Source organism: Etheostoma spectabile, chromosome 5, assembly GCF_008692095.1.
Source record: "Etheostoma spectabile isolate EspeVRDwgs_2016 chromosome 5, UIUC_Espe_1.0, whole genome shotgun sequence".
Lineage (NCBI taxonomy): Eukaryota > Metazoa > Chordata > Actinopteri > Perciformes > Percidae > Etheostoma > Etheostoma spectabile.
The window spans coordinates 25,931,483-25,948,171 of record NC_045737.1 but is presented as its reverse complement, the minus strand read 5'-3'; the positions used below and the strand labels follow the sequence as shown (position 1 = coordinate 25,948,171).

Below are 16,689 nucleotides of genomic sequence, written 5' to 3'. Positions count from 1 at the left end.
TTGGGAAGTGTAGTGGCAATTACAGCTCAGTGTGTCCGAAAAGATGCACACTACTGTTTATTCACAAAAAAGTGTGTTGAAATTAAATACATATTGAGTATGCGGTGCATGGTATGTGGTTTTGGACGCAGCCCTGTATGTCAAAGTTGTACATACAATATATGATTAGAATTAAAATTGTTCTAAAATGTTAAGCTAACATGGGAACAATACATATTTAACAGTACATCTGTCATTGCCATTGTGTTTGTGTCTTATTGAATATTCTCTGTAACTCTAAAGTGCAATTGTAATAGTGATAAAGATGCTGTACTTCTGTGGCACCCATCCCCCCTGAAATATGATTGCCCCAATCCATAGGCTAGAGTGCTGTCTGTCACATTCTGACAATTGTGATTTCTATTGGATCAGAGTACTGTCATTTGGAAGCCTGTTCTGTCAATCTTCCAGTCCAGTCACATGACCAATTAATGTTTCCATGACAACTATTAAAAATTCCGATACCATGGAACCATTGGACTTGTTTTTCTAAACAAGTTGCAGACTGATCTTATAGAAAATGTGTGTTGTATTCGGATATACAATTTGTTTAAATTGAAACGAGTGAAATCAATAATGAATGTAATGGGGTTTACTCAGCAGAATACAATGGGCTGTTACAGATTTTGTAACAATGTATTCTTAGAAAATGCATTTGAAATTACATTTTGCAATATTATCTCTCTCATTTCTCCCTAGCTCTTTACTTTAGATTTTCCCCTTTACAGGGATGCAACACAGTACTTCTGTTAAACATAACTAATAATAATGTCTGTAATGCACACCTTAGAGCAAGCAATTTGCACATGATATTCATGCACGCATAACTCTAATGTTAGTATGTCCATCGACTGTTTGAGAAGCAATTATCAGAGGATGATGCATTTGTTGTTTTTATAGTTATCTTTTAAACCACTTATTAGTTGCTCTTGTGCTGTCTCCATTTCGTTGAGTTTTCTTTCTTTTTCTCTGAGTTCTTCTTTTAGCATTGTTTCTTTATGACTTGAAAGATCATCTAGCAGTTTGTACTCCTTGCTGTGCTCTTGCTTCAGTGCCTCCTTTTCTTCCACATGCTCTTCCATCAGACCTGCAAAGTTCCTGATGTATTTCTGTCTGAATTCATTGTAGTCTTCCGCTTTTTTTCTAGCCTCCTCTTCATATTTCTTCTTCATATCATCCATTATTTTGGTATATTTTTCCTCTAACTCTTTTTTTCCGTTTCCCTCCTGTTCTCTTCTGTTTTGATCTTCACTTTTTATTCTGTTGCCATGTTTTTCTCTCTCCTGCTCAAATTGCATTTTGAGCTCTTTGAGTCTTCTTTTTTTATCTTCCTGTTCTCTTTGGCGTTTTTCCCAATATTCTTTTTGTTCCCTTTCCTGAGCTTCTCGTTCCTTTCTCATGTCTTCTCTACTCTGATGTAGCTCAGTTCTCTTTTCTTCATCTGATGCAGAATTTATTTTTATTTGTTCCTCCAAAAGGTAACTCTTGTCTTTCCAGTCCCGTTGTTCAATTTCTTCCTGTTGTAATTGCCGTCTATCTTCTTCTTTGCTTTTTGCTTTTGCTTTCTTTATCTTCACCCGCTCCTTGTTAATTTCTTCCAATATTTCTTCGAGGTGTCTGACTCTGTCTGCTCTCTCCTGTTCAGTTTCTGCCCACTTTGCTGATATTCTTTTTTCCATTTCTTTAATTTCTTCTCCATGTTGTCTTTCCAGTTCCTCTCGCTCTCTCTGTATCGCTCCTTCCATGTTTTTCAGGATCTTCTCTAACTCCTTTTTTATAGCTGCTTCAGCCTCTTGCAGCATCTCATTGCTGTAGCAGCTGCCTCCATTTTTCTCCACCATGGTGTCAATCTTGTTTAACAGCTCAATAACTTGCATTTGGTTTTGCTTATCATAGTTATTGAACACATGGTATCTTCCTCCACAGTCAGCAATCAGTTTCTTAAAGGAATCATCACATTGTTCTTGAATGTATTCCTCAACACACCGCTTCTCATGTTCCAGTGAATCTCCTCTTGTGAAAAGAATGATGGTGAATTTGTCAGATTGTTTTCCAAAGACATCCTTGATGAGTTTTAATGTTTCCTTTTCCTCTGGTGTGAGTCTGCCGATTTCTAACACCACCAGAAGACATGAGGTCCTGGAGCCAGAAGACTGATGCATTTCACCCACTCTCTCATTAACCTCTCATGGGACAAAGTTGTGTCAAACAGACCAGGAGTGTCGACCACAGCGACAGGACGACCGTTCACTTGGTCTCGCTTTTGACAGCGCTGGTGGACTGATGTTTGGCTTGATGCAGCTCTAACTCTTCTTTTAGAATGGTGGTACGTAGAACTCTTTCCACAGCCGGTCTTCCCTATCAGACAATCCTGAGACACTCTGGGCTCTGCTTCTCATCATCACCTGGGAAATAAAAAACTTGGAGTTACTTTAAATGGCAAGAGTTAAAGGCTCCAGAGCCCAGTGTATAGAACATTGTTTATAACAAAGGGTTGTACATCAATGCGGATGAGATAATTTTGTATACTTACAGCTAAACGTCTTTGTTTTCTGTTTGTGAGGTTCAGCCTGTAGTGTGATATTGTTTTTCTCTTTTTTAGCATATGTTAATTTTTCTGTTGTATAGGAACATGGTGAACCCTTAGGTGCCCTCACCCTTTTACAGCATCCAACAGCTCTGGGATCTGCTGCCGGTCCTTGATGTTGAGAACAACACACTCTTCTCCACGCTCTGACAAAGCTCCTGGATGTTCCTGTTTTTCTTAAGAAATTTAACAACAGCTGGAGCTTTAGGATCTGACTCACAGTGAACAGAATCAAGAGAAAGTCAGACTGAGAGCTGAAAGTGTTTGGATGGTCTCCAACCTCCCTTGTCTTATCAGTGAGGGGGCCCACAGGTAGGACCAGGTGAAGGCATGTACGCCCTCAGGATCACAGAGGGAGATACACCTGAATGATTCTCCATCACTACTCCTGATCTTCCCATCAAGGCAGGCAGCTCCACCAGGGAAACCCAACGTCCACACACTCTCTGATGTTTAACACACTCTGATGAGTTGGAGACTGAATGAAGCTCTGTCTGTCCTAAAATGGCCTTGGCTGCTGAAGTTCCCTGCTCCTCTTCCCACACAGAACCAGGTTTAAAGCTGGACTGAGGTCCAGATGTTGGTCTGATGGTCTCTTCAGTGGAAGTCAGGAGGTTCCTTTGCTAGACATACAATCCTCTCAATCTTCTTCATTAACTGTCTTTGGTTGTTTTCCAGCATGCTGTACCGTCGTCCTCCACAGTCTTGAAGCAGCTGATTCACAGAGATACTTTCAATCCTGTTATGTGTCATGATGACCATTGAGTGTTTAAAGGCATCTTGACCAAATAAACTCAGAGTGAATCTCAATCTTTCTGTTGTCCTCTCTGTGATTGTAGATGGTTTCACTAACAGCAGCAGGACATTTGGTCCAGGTGGACAAAGAGTCACACTTTCCTTCATCTCTTCCTTCACTGCTTCAACAGGCAGACTGAAGATGTTTGGGGTTTTAACTACTGTTACAGATTGTTCTTTCCACTCTCCATAGGTAACCACAGATTGCATGACTGTAGAATTCTTTTGGAAATGAATACCTTGACCAATGATTAAGTTTACAAGTCTTGTCTTTTTGTCTTCACTTTTCCCCAACAGGACAATCCTGAGTGCAGCTTCTATAATTCAACAAAGAGAGAGAGAGAATGTGTGGAAAAGTAATTAGAACCAAAACCTGTACTTAATTTGTAATTATGAATCAGTGTACCACAAAACTAACTGATATACACAACTAGTAAAAGCTTATAAATAAGTTTATAGATGCCATCTTGTCATCACACCAGCTACAACGCCAGATCAGGCCAGGGGTGTAAAGTGTGTGTGTGTGTGTGTGTGTGTGTGTGTGTGTGTGTGTGTGTGTGTGTGTGTGTGTGTGTGTGTGTGTGTGTGTGTGTGTGTGTGTGTGTGTGTGTGTGTGTGTGTGTGTGTGTGTGTGTGTGTGTGTGTGTGTGTGTGTGTGTATGTGTGTGTGTGTGGGGTGGGGGGGGTAATTCCTTCTTTACCACTGGCCCAGATTAATTTTGATTCATAAAGATGAATCTGAGCATGAGCCAGTTTTAGATGAGTTTGTCAGATAATGTGATGAGACCTGTCTTTAATCAAATCTTACAAAAAACAATGATAGGGTCATTGATTAAAGAAATCATTTCTCCCTCCATCTCAGACCTTTATCAAAATAACTGGCATTGAGTTTGTAGTACATTATAAGTAGCTGGAAACAGTGTAATGCCCTTTTTGATGCAGTCTGTTAAGAAGGGACAGAAAATGTGTTCTTCCCTTAACTAGTTTTTAATCTGGATAGGAAAATTGTGTCTTTATTTATGAACTGAATCTTCACTTAATTCATTTTATTCAGATTTAATTCATTCATTAATGCTAAGTTATTACTTTAATTTCTTTCACATCATAATTACCACCTTGGCCATGAAACTATGCTTTTCAATAGTTGCATTCTGTGGATCACAGAATGCCCCACTTCTTACTTACCAGTAACTTTGACATCGTCCGAGATAGCAGAGATTGCAACCTGTTGTTTCAGTTTTTGGTGATCACCGGGTAAGGCAGATGCTGGATCTACAAACACTTCACAGCTCACATAGTCTCCTCGGTTCTCCTTCACAATTTGGTCCAAGCATTCCAGCAGCTCTGGAAGTTCAGTGGTCTTCTTCCATAAGAACTTGTCTCTGCAAATACTGATGATGTTTTTTAAGGGGTCATAGTTTTTCCTGACACTTGAACTCTCCTGTCTGAGTATTGACATCAGAACCAGTGAATGATCAAATGATCGATCGCTATAGAATTTTAAGACTCGGCAGAGTCTCTTTTTGTGTTTCTCAGTGAAGTCTTCAGGCTGTAGAACCAGCAGGAAAACGTGAGGTCCAGGATAGGAGAGTCTCACACAGTTTTCTACATGTTCTGTTAGTTTGTGTTCAGAGATGTCAGGAAGCAGCAGATCTGGAGTGTTGATGATAACTATTCTTTTGTCCTCCAACTGTCCTCTTTCTCTCAGACAGTGGTCTGGTTCTTCCTCAGTGTTAAACACAGTCTTTGCCAGTATGAAGTTCCCCACTGAACTCCTCTCAGACCAGCTGTTCCCCAGCAGAACAACCCTCAGCTCTGACACTGAAAACAAAACATCAAAGATTATCAAAGTAATGCCTGGTCGAACATCACTTTGTTGGGTCATAGTAGTCTAAGACTTTCTCAAAGACAAGTTGAGGGATGAAGATGCCTCCTTAAAGCAACATCATGCAATTTCTTTGTATACCTTAAAACAACAGCTTCAAAATCATTTTGATGCTACTCTGACTTATATTTAACCCTCATGTTGTCCTCAGGTCAAATTGACCCGTTTTCCTCTACCAATGTTGTTTTTAATTTTTACCCAATTGTAATTACCCAAAATAACATGATTGATTTCACACAACGCTCTTTGGCAAGTACAAATCTCTACTTTTATTAATTTTGGGGTGTCATATTCAATTTTTTAGCTTTTGAAAAACAAATTGAAGTGGTTTTAAAATAGTATTGAGTAAAAGTTGACATATTCCAGTCTGTGATTATCCATCAACATACATTCCTTTAATTTTAGTCGAAATAATTCCTCATTTCTGCTTTTCTAAGTCAAACATTAGGTATAATTTCCTATAAATGAGATTTATTAACCATAAATTCCAAAAATAACTGTAAAACTAAAGTTTATAAGTTAGTGTTACGTAGTGTTGAAAACGTCAAAAAAAGGGACAACAAGTTTAAAAACATCAATAAAAAGCGTAACAAAAGTGTTGATTTTCAATTTTGACGGGAAGACAACACAATGGATAACTATAACTGTAGCTGACAGTTAGCTCAGTTAGCCACGCTGCCAGGACTGGGAGCTTGAAGCACTGGGGGAGTTTTAATGTTTACAGGACCTTTGGATCCCAGGGAGAATTTCAGGTGCCAGAACCGGAGCCACATGGCATTGATGTATAAAAAAAAAAATCTGCATACAGCGTTTGAGGCAAAGACCCCATCATTCCTATGAGAGCTGCCTAGTGGCGCATGAAGTCAAAATTGTTCAACTGTTGCATATAAAATTACCCGGATGATAGTCACTGCTTTGACCCTAAGGGTCCGTAGAGCAGGCTCTATTATCATGTAAATCTTTAGAAAAACATTTTTATGGCATCACATGACCTACATAGGAATTGTAATTCAACTATTTGGCCTAACAGATGGTACCCACAACCTATGAAATACCAGAGATTCAGATCTTGTGAAAAAAACAAAATCAATCTGACTCCAGTTTGACTTACTAAAAGGTGGCAGGAGTTCATAGCTGCTGCTGCGATTCACATGCTGAACTTTATCTGACACTGTAAGGAGACAGAAATGTATACATGGATTCAAAATTCATTCACATGTAGTTTATAATAAGCCTGCTAATGACAGTAATAACTATTGTTTAATAGAAGGGCAATGTTTTTTTTCTACCCAAGAGCCGTACCTGTATCTGTACATTAATACAATTATAAAAAGTACATAAAAAGTGCTAAATAATTACACAATTTTGGTGATTTTTGAAACCTGATAAAAAAGTTAACCTCTGGACTGCTTCACATTCTGCTTCACACAATCAATTTAATCTTTGAGCTGTGCAGTGCAAATATATTATTTTACTGGTGACAACTATGCAAGAGTAAGAGGTTCAATGCCTTGCTCAAAGGCATCTGTAAAGCCATTAGAGGTGAAGTGCATAGTGTTTCTCATATTCAGCTTCCCACCAACAATTTTAAAACACAACAACTACAAGGGCACTTGGAGAGTGCAGACGTAAGCCAAGCCAGTGTGAATATTCCCAGTCAGGAATGCAGTTTTACAATTATTCCGTCACCCCCATAAATGCAGCATAAATGCCCCATTCTTGCAATGTTAACAAAAGAAAAATAGTTTGTGTATACACCCCATGATTTGAATACAATAAAATGTAATGGGTTCTTTCTTGGCCCATGTTACACCCATACAGCTAGTTTTATAAAAATTGGGCCAGTAGTTCTTTCGTAATCCTGCGGACAGACAAACAAACCAACTAACAAATGGACAAACTGAACGCAAAATTATGACCTCCTTGGCAGAGGTATATATATACCCCATACTATAAAGTCACTGTAAAACACACTGTAATAGTTGAACTTAAACATTCAGTTCATCTAAACAATTCTTTTCTGTATAGTCTGTATATATTTGTAATATAAAGCTTCACTGGACTTACCAAATGTTTCAGCCATTCTGTCACACCGTCACCCACAGGAGAGACAATCAACCGGATGAGCTACTGACTGTTATGAGAAACACAATACAAATTACAAATTATAACAACTATATTAATTCAAATATGCATTACTGAAAGGGTGGGAGAGAAACCTTTCTTTCAAAAATATATAATGTACTGTTGATAAAGGGTGAAGGTGAATGCCACTGAATGACATGAGTGTTTTTTCAGATGTCGCAGTAAATATAATGGCATGTCTTGTTGATTCTTATTACAGTATTTTTGAACATGCTTTGACACTCCATACACGCTACAATATTAGAAAATTGTAGAAATCAATGCAACAGCATGACAAGAATTTTAATAAATGTAGCTTCTTGTTGTCTTTGAGAAAAACAAACACATATTGCTTTTGATTTTTGCTCCATTAATCGAATAAGACAAAGAATGTATTTCCCTCCTCTGTCCTGCTTTACATTCACATTCAGCTGTACACAATCACTCTGGGAGAGCATTGCAAATCCTTTTAGGGACAACTGTGAAAGAGTAGGAGCTCAATCAGCATCTTACCAACATTAAAAAAAAATTAAATACAGGGTTTGACAAAAAAGGGACTTTAATTAAACCTTAATTAGACCTTAATTAAAAAAAAAAAAAAACTAATATACACATATCAGCACTTCAGTAGTGCTGTAAAATAAAATGTATCTTTGGGAAAATCAATGTCATGTTTTTCATACTAGCATCTAAAGTACAGGTACATAACTCAACATTCAAAATTTTGGTTGAAAAGTAGTAAAAAGGTGGCCCACCATTCAAGGAAACTGCCTGTAGAGCAGTGTTTATTAAAATATCTTTGCTGACACATTTTGGCCATTGGCCTTCCTCGCAGTATGCATAGTGCTAACAGCAAATCACTTACAAGGCAATCAAGACAATAACCTAGTTTGACACCGGCATAAGACTGACCACACCCAAAAGACGTGCTGACACTCACATAGTCACAACAGACAGTTAAAGGGCCAGAAACAGAATATATCTGACAAAATACAATTTATTATAGAGAACAGGAAGATGACAACTGCTGTATCGTTCATCAAAATTCAAACATACAATATTACATGACATACTCAAAGTAAAACTATCTTTAAAGTCTGTGTGCGTTCCACAGAGCAATGATTAAAGTAACCCCAACCCAAGGTTGATTTAGTTTCTTTGTCTTTTCTTTTCTTTATTCTCTTTCACTTGATTTGGCACATTGAAAGGCAGCATCAATCGCCGTTTAGGGAAACCTTTTCACACATCTACCACAATAGTCTTTTACATGCAAGTAATCATCCAAAACACACAAATTACAATTTACATACAGGTCAGTTTTTTGCTCACCTTTTGCTGACTCTATATCAAAATCAAAGAACATGTGTATATTTGTTGCTGTCATTTTCCCTCCAACAAAGACATGTACGGACTGATAACTGACTCCCTGAGAGCTGAGAGTAAAAAGGAGATCAAAGGTGTGTCAGGAGAAAACAAGAAATCTGATTGGAATAGAATAAATGTGACTTTGACCCTCACTATAATCTCATATGGCTTCTTTTATTATGGCCTTGACAGTGGACGTGCACATTTATCCGACGAGCTATTTCTTCAGCAAAAGGACTAAGTTAATTTAACTTCCAGTGTCGTCATCAGGAGAGTAATCATGTAGATGTACTGTGCAGACATGTCAGACAAGTATGTTGAGAGATCAATAAAAAGAAAAGTACAGAAACCATCCTAGTACAACTTTTCAGAAGTGTACAGTAGTCTTTTGAAATTAATAGTCTTTTTCCTTTTTTTGTAACAGGTTTTCTCTGCAGTTATTACACAACAAATGTTTGTTGTTTCAGTCACTACAGTATAGATATCAACATAAATCAAATACAAACAAACATAGGGGATACTGGGTGTCTTGGTGGCTGACCGGCACCATATAACTGCCAATTAGGTTCCAGTTGGGGCACATTACCATCAAACAGTTCAGCTCAGTTCAGTTTGTTACACATTGGTGTGAGGATGTTTTTTTTGCCTTTCCTTTAGCAAAAGGACTGGAAAGTTATTAGTACCACCTCTGTCTAAGTTCCAACTGAGCTGAGCCGATACTAGAAGGTGGAGTTAAAGTAAAACACTGGTCAGACAGAATTTTCACAAGCTTGACACAGGGAATCCTGCACAAACCTATAATTTTTAAATAGCAAGACCACTGTCAATAGCTATGCAAGTTTATTATTCACTCAACGCAGGTTTGAAAAAAGACCGCAAAATTACCCCGAACAGCACACCGTACAAAGTGTAGCCGTAACGGCATTTTAATTTTCAAAGACAAGAAAGAAAGTGCAGGGGAAAAAAATACATTTAAAAGAAATATTATTGCATGATTGCATGTAAAAGTATTATTGATATGCAGTTACATTTTGATCCAAATTTGGCAGCAACACAGTCACGCTACAACAAAGCAGACCTTTGACCTGCAGTTTGACTAAAAGAGACCTCTGAAGGAGCTGACTTTTCTGTTGGGAAACCCAATATCATGACAAACCAACTGATTTAATATAATGCTTTCCCCCAATATTCAGCTCCTATTACGTTTTTGTTAAATTGATTGACAGTAATCTTACACACATGAAAAGAACTTTGCGCTGAAATGGCTCTCTACCCCTGGTTTTAAAGGTAAATGCTGATATCAGTCTGAACTCAGCTGGAAGTCAAGCAGGGCCACTTTCATGACTGAGAACAAACTGGCTGGTGAGATTCTTTATAGACTCAGAAGTTAGACTGTAGGTCAAAGGTCATCTTCATTGGTACAATTTAACCAGCACACTATTATTCGAAATATTGTTCAAATGAACTAAAGTTGGGGTAGGCAGTTTCATGGGGGGTATAATTGGGCAAGAGATTCCCTAATAACCTTTGAGCATTTTGTAAATCAAGTCTGACAGAAAATTAGACAGGCTTTAGATTCTAAAATCAGAAAAGGGTTTATTGCCAAGTAGAGAACATTTACAAGGAATTTGCGGTGTTGGTTGATGCTAACATACACAAACAAGATGCGCGTGCACACCCCTCCAAATGGTAAAAGACGGTTTCAATGGAAAAACGTCACTGGAAAAGAATTCTATATGAGCATTGGCAACTACTGCCTACACTGCAAAGCAACCTAAGCAACAACAAAAATTCTAAAAGAGAGTCTGACAATGAACACAATGAAACACATGTCAATACAGAGAAAAGAGAGAAAATATTACTAATAATAGATCATCCTGCTGCTAACCACAATCAGAGACTCACGGCTTATATAGATATACATTCTCTCCATCTTTGAAATGCTTCACTGGTATCGGCACTTTTTGTTCATGAGCATGAACTTGAATCACAGTAACCTACGTCATCTTTAAGGTTTTACAAACCTACCAGTTTACATAGAAAACACCACAGTAATCTTTATAGAATTCCTGCTGTGTAACAGCATCAGGATGAAATGAATGACTACTGGGACAGGTAACCGGATGAAGGGAGCCGCTGAGGACAGAGAGGGGAGAGCTGCAGGAGGACGGCTGCATGAAACACTTCTGGTGTTTGTTCAGCCTTCTCCAGAAAACAGCCGACCCCAGATTTCAACTTTTATTGTTTGTTGTAGAAATCGTTAAAAACTCCAAACTGCCTCGACAGTGTCCATTATAAATGTATGTAAACTCTATATGTATATCCTGTGTAACAAAAAACAAACAAACATGTATGATCACCAATAACTGAACCTAGGATAACTGCATAAATGTGTAACACCATAAGTTGCACAAGTACCACCAATTGTCAACTTTCAAGTCTGTTGCAAGTCATTCAAACTTAAATCGGTAAACATTTGAACTTGAATGTCAGTGAAAAAGCTCTTGGCAGTTATATACGCTCATAATGGCGTTGGCCTCCTGTTGCTGAGCTGCTGCATTGGCCTCTGGTATTTATGAGCCTGAGGCCGCCATCTGGAATGCTTCAAAAGCTGCTGATGCATGCTGGGGCTTCTTCTTCTTTTTATTTATTTATTTTAGTTTTTGTTGTGGTGGTTGGTCCTGAGCAGTAATCATCTGTAGACTTTTGGTTTTGGTTTCTTCTTCCTCAAAGTATATGTTATTGTGCATAGTTATATGATGTTTCTTAGGAATAAATAGATAAAAGAGAACCATGTAATTATCCACAGAATTTTTTGTCTTAATGTGTAGTGCATTGTGCAGGTATTTTAGTTATATTATTTACTAGTTTAGTATATTGTTTTACAATCCACCATGGTAGTATAGTTATCAGACTGAACTGTCATTTAATTTTCAATTATTATATTAGCCCAGCCATGAATCCTCTAATGCAGTATTCAATGCTGAACAATTGTCAAGTAGTCTATTATCAGAAAATTAATTGGCAATAATTACCATTAATCATAGCCCAGACAGTCAATCAAGAAAATAATCTGTAGATGAATCAAGAATAGAAAATTAGAATCATTTGCAGATCTTATAGAGTCTGTATTTTTCACAGAAAGTAAATGTGTAAATGTGTTCATTTTAGAGATATTTTTTATGACCCGACTTACAACAACCTGTACAGCTGCAATCGTCTCATCCTCACTCCTCACTGTTTTGCTGTCCTTATTTTTCTACTAACCTCGAAGTCTGTTTATAAGCTGTCACAAAGATAAAAGTCCCCTATATACATCTTGTATATGTACTGCAGAATAAATTAGACTATATAAGGTCCTCAAAACACGCTTGCCTTGCCCTGGTAACAGGCCACCCCTGGATAACAGATCCAGATGTTTTCTTTTAAGCTCTGAGCTTCTTAATGAGAAACATGGAGGAGAATGAGGTGCTGCTGGGACATAAAGTGTTAAAGGTCCAGGAACCTGTGGATTTTACAGATCTCTCTCCTGCAGCTCTGCAGGGTTTTACATGTTCATCACATCTGGGTCAGGAGGCCCTGCATGCCTGCAGCGGCGGGACAGGCGTCTGCATGTCTGCTGTCAGGACGGACACATAAATACCTGGACCTCCAGAGGCTGCTTTCACTGACAGACTGTCTGCAGGTGGAAGACAGAAGAGGAGGCTCAGAGACGCGAACATGGTCCCATTGAGGCTGGTCGCCTTTGGCGGTGAGTATGCTCTCTGTTTTGGTCAAACATGCAACGTTTCATGACCCTGTTTGATTGGTTTTTAGTAGTTGAATTTATGGCTTTTATTGTGAATGCTCTGGCATCCTTGTTCTCAAACGTAAAGTATAAGGTATTAACTCTGTTTTAAATCTGCTGGATTTTCAAGCTTGGAAAGAAAGAGTTGTAAATGTTAACAGTGAATGTCAGAATCTAGATTCATTCCCTGGATTGTGTTGTCCCATAATGTGACCATAAACAATTATTTAAGTTTTACTTTTATATGTGGTATTTTTTTCTGTAGACTACTTTCTACATGTATGTTTCATTGCTAATGAATATGTAGTCATAAACAGGTATATAGGAGCTAAAGTTGAACTGATCGCAGATTGGGATTTTCTGAAAACATTACCTGTGCTGGTCACATTCAGATCTTTATAACAGATTTCAAATCCATTCCAATCAAAGTCTGTTGTTTAATGCTCAGTATATAGAAAGCTGGTAATTTTATCTTTATATCTTTTGAGTGAAGATATTAAGTAAATACTTCCTTTAATTTACCTCAGTGACAGCTGACTCTACAGATCTCAAAATGTCACAAATGCAGAAATGTTTAAATGTTAATATATTATAAACTGGTTGTTTGTGATGCCTAATTGCATGTTGTTAATAATAGTGTTGAACTAATGAAAACTGTAACTCAGATTAATTTGTCTTGTGTTTTCAGTGCTGGCTGCCGCTTGGTATTTCACTCGCATTGCAGGTAATTGCAGGTTATGTTGTTCTTAAAAACAAAGTTCTTACACAGTTTTACAAAAATTAATCTGCATGCTGTTCAACCCAGATGTTTTAAAATCAAAACAGAACATTTTTGTTTTGACTTTAAATACAAAATAAGAGGATGTCTCTGTGTGTGTGGTGTGTGTGTGGGTGTGGGTGTGTGTGTGTGTGTGTGTGTGTGTGTGGTGTGGGTTGTGTGTGCGGTGCGGTGTGTGTGGTGCGTGTGGTGCTGTGTGTGTGTGTGTGGTGGTGTGTGTTGTGTGTGTGTGTGTGTGCGTGTGTGTGTGCGTGTGTGGTGCGCGTGGTGCGTGTGCGTGTGCGTGTGCGTGTGTTGGTGTGTGTGTGCGTGTGTGTGCGTGTGTGTGTGGGTGGTGTGTGTGGTTTGTGTGTGTGTGGTGTGTGTGTGTGTGTGTGTAATGGTGTGTGTGTGTGCGTGTGTGTGTGTTTCAGAGGGAGAGGTCATTTACGCCTGTTTCAATGAAACCGCTAAGATGTCATGTGGTAAGAAAACACAGAAACCCTCTCATCTTTCTCTCCTAATAGGAACTGTTCAGTCACTCACCACTTTATTATTACTTACTGACTTAGACCTAAATGTCACTTTAACCTTAAAGTAAAATGTCAACATTTTGGGACATATGCTTTGGCCTCATGAAGAACAGCAATTTCTCCTTTTTACACTTTTTTCTTTAGATCAAACAAACTAGATATGTCATGTTAATCAGGAAGCTTTTCTTAGGAGCTGCCAGAAGGATTATGTAATGTTTGGACAGAGCCAGGCTAGCTGTTTCTCCCTGTTTCAAGTCTTTGTGCTGAGCTAAGCTAACCAGCTGCTGACTTTAGCTTCACAAGAGTGGTATCAATCTGAACATCTAAAGGCCTTTACACACCATGGGCATGATGAATAAATGACATGGAAATGAATAATACAACTATTTAAATGTGTATATTTAAATGTGATGTTCTAAAACTTCATACTCCTCACTCCTTCTTCTCCAGATGTTGGCACTAAGATAAAGCTGGATCACATCCTGTATAAGGTTGGGGTAGGGACGAGGTGTGGGGAGGGAAAACCTTTCCCAGATGATGGACCGGACACCTACTGCTCCTTCCCCTGGGCTGAAATGGTGGTGGAAGATCTGTAAGAAAAATCTATTTATCTATTTTATGTCCTCTGGAGGGAAGAAGAACTACCCAAAAAGTTGTCAGGAAATACCAGGATAAATCAATTGCATGGTTATTATGGGACAAATGACAAGAGATTATATAAACCTTTATTGATCACAGAGTGGAAATTCAGATGTTGCTGCAGCACAATGACAGAAATAAGTACTGATGAATATGCAGTAATATAAGGTGTAGAACAGAAGAATAAAAAGAAATGTGGAAACTAAACAAGAGCATTTGGAGACAATATGGTAAGCCAAGTAAAACCAGATCTTCCAGGTTCTGGTCCACAAGTAAGAAAACCACATTCAGAATTCAATTTACTTTTGGAACTACGCTAATAACTAACAATAAAAAAAACTGGTGGCTTTCTTTATGTGTTAAGACATTTTTTTAAATAAGATTTGATTTGCCAAACTCAAAGGAAGAGGCGAGTCAGTCACGTCTGTATTAAAAGCAGGACATAGATGAGCAAATGCTATAAAACGTTTTAGGCTTCAGGTGAAGTGTTGGTGAGTTTTATGGATATGGAGGAAATCACGTTAGCAGTAAATTAATCCACCTGTTTCTGTGTGCAGCTGTGCTCACAGGAGGTCCTGTGAGGTCCCAGTCACTGAGATGGTGTTTGGTGAATATCCCTGTAAGGAGCAGACCCGGTACTTGGAGGTGTCCTACACCTGCGCCAAACCCCCAACTCCTCCACCTCTACCTCCACCACCTCCTCCGACCAAACCTGACTGTACGTATACACACGCATACACACACCCACACGCATGCACATGCACACACCAGCCCGTTCTCATGAACCACACGATGGAAAAGCCACAAACGCTAATCACTGTAATTGCTATGATTAAGCCTATTCATCTTTTTTCTGTGTGCACCACATTGACTGCTGCTGTATAAAAACGACTGCAGTGTAGGAAGGTGGTCGGGAGTATGGGTGGGCGTTAACACAGGCCTAGAGGACAAAGCCTGGGAGTGGATTTCGCTTCCCGGGGAAAACAAGAGACTTTCACCCAGGAAATGTTTGTCTTGGGAGTGTTTTGAGAGGCTTGCTTTGTGTAGCTTAGCCTTTTTGAGCATTTTGCAACTGAATACAAACCACGATCTTTTCCTAAACTTAACTAGTCGTTTGGGTGCCTAAACTTAGTCGCCACATGCGCTCACTTTTTCTAAACCTTTAGCAATCTCCGCCAAATTGACCTGCAGCTCACAGTGATCTGTACCCTGCCGCCAGTCTCCTATTCTGGGCAGGGGCGTAGCACAACATTCTGGGCCCTGTAGAAAGGCATTTTCTATGGGCCACAGTTCCAGAGTTATTCATTCTGGCATCTTTTGGGGCCATCCTTACATGAGGGCACTGGGTACTCAGTCCCCTTTTTTCCTCCCAGTCCAACACCCCTGATTCTTAGGTAACTAGACCACCAACTACCGCTGACCTGACAAAGCACAATGCAGAGCTGAAACAGCCACCATGACTATGACTTCTGTCTTTTCTTCATTAAAATTTAGAAAAGTTAAGGACATCCAAGCTTTTATGTCATGTAAACACTCTAGCAGTGGGTTAACAGAGTAGGAATCAGACATTTAATGCATTTCTGTCTTATGAAAAGCTTTTTAACTTGCCTTGTTGAAAGGCTGAGATGTTTTTCAAATAATAATTACATGAATTATTTAAATGTGTTGTCACTGGTTGTGTTTTATCTGCAGGTAAAGACAAATCAACCGATGAAGACTGATGCCTTTTTTAACTTTGTTGTTCGTCACTGTGGACAGAACAATTTGAAGACACATCACCTTCATTTCAAACATCTGAGAGTCTCAGTAAATAAATTTCATGTTGTCTTTTGTTTTCTACTGTCTCACAAAACAGAATAAAATCTTTTATAATAGATATTAAAATACAAGCTGTATCTCTGGTTTCAAGAGGCACAAGTGTTTGCTGTGTTTGAGTTTTTGCATCTTCATGCTTAAAACATATCTGAGCTCATTTACTTGAGAAGGATTTTTAGTCAATAAAATGTTTTTCTCCTATTTGGTGAAATGGCTCTGTGTGTATCAATTTAAATCTTCAGTTGACAAAAGCTTCTTACTGTACCTCAAGTTAAAGACCACGTTCAAAACCTTACTGAATACTACTTATTATCATCAAACTGTACTTAAATATTTAAGGTAAAAGTATTAATTCTGCAGTAA

General features: G+C 38.5%; 1 protein-coding gene and 1 pseudogene across 1 annotated transcript; one reads left to right on the top strand and one right to left on the bottom strand.

Annotated features, from left to right (window-relative positions):
* Positions 1 to 893: 893 nt before the first annotated feature.
* On the bottom strand, positions 894 to 7,389 carry LOC116689402 (GTPase IMAP family member 8-like; annotated as a pseudogene).
* Positions 7,390 to 12,333: 4,944 nt separating this feature from the next.
* LOC116689987 (L-rhamnose-binding lectin SML) lies at positions 12,334 to 16,533 on the top strand. Its single transcript, XM_032516743.1, has 6 exons — positions 12,334 to 12,546; positions 13,271 to 13,306; positions 13,774 to 13,824; positions 14,323 to 14,464; positions 15,069 to 15,229; positions 16,204 to 16,533. The coding sequence occupies exons 1-6, from the start codon at positions 12,516 to 12,518 to the stop codon at positions 16,230 to 16,232; spliced, it is 450 nt and encodes a 149-aa protein (XP_032372634.1). The 5' UTR covers positions 12,334 to 12,515; the 3' UTR covers positions 16,233 to 16,533.
* The last annotated feature ends 156 nt before the right edge of the window (positions 16,534 to 16,689 follow it).

Bases quoted from the DNA above. Each gene is read 5' to 3' on its own strand.
- LOC116689987 (XM_032516743.1), top strand. From the start codon at position 12,516: ATGGTCCCATTGAGGCTGGTCGCCTTTGGCG. The intron at 13,307-13,773 runs GTAATTGCAGGT...TGTGTGTTTCAG, and splicing joins GTATTTCACTCGCATTGCAG to AGGGAGAGGTCATTTACGCC. The intron at 15,230-16,203 runs GTACGTATACAC...TTTTATCTGCAG, and splicing joins TCCTCCGACCAAACCTGACT to GTAAAGACAAATCAACCGAT.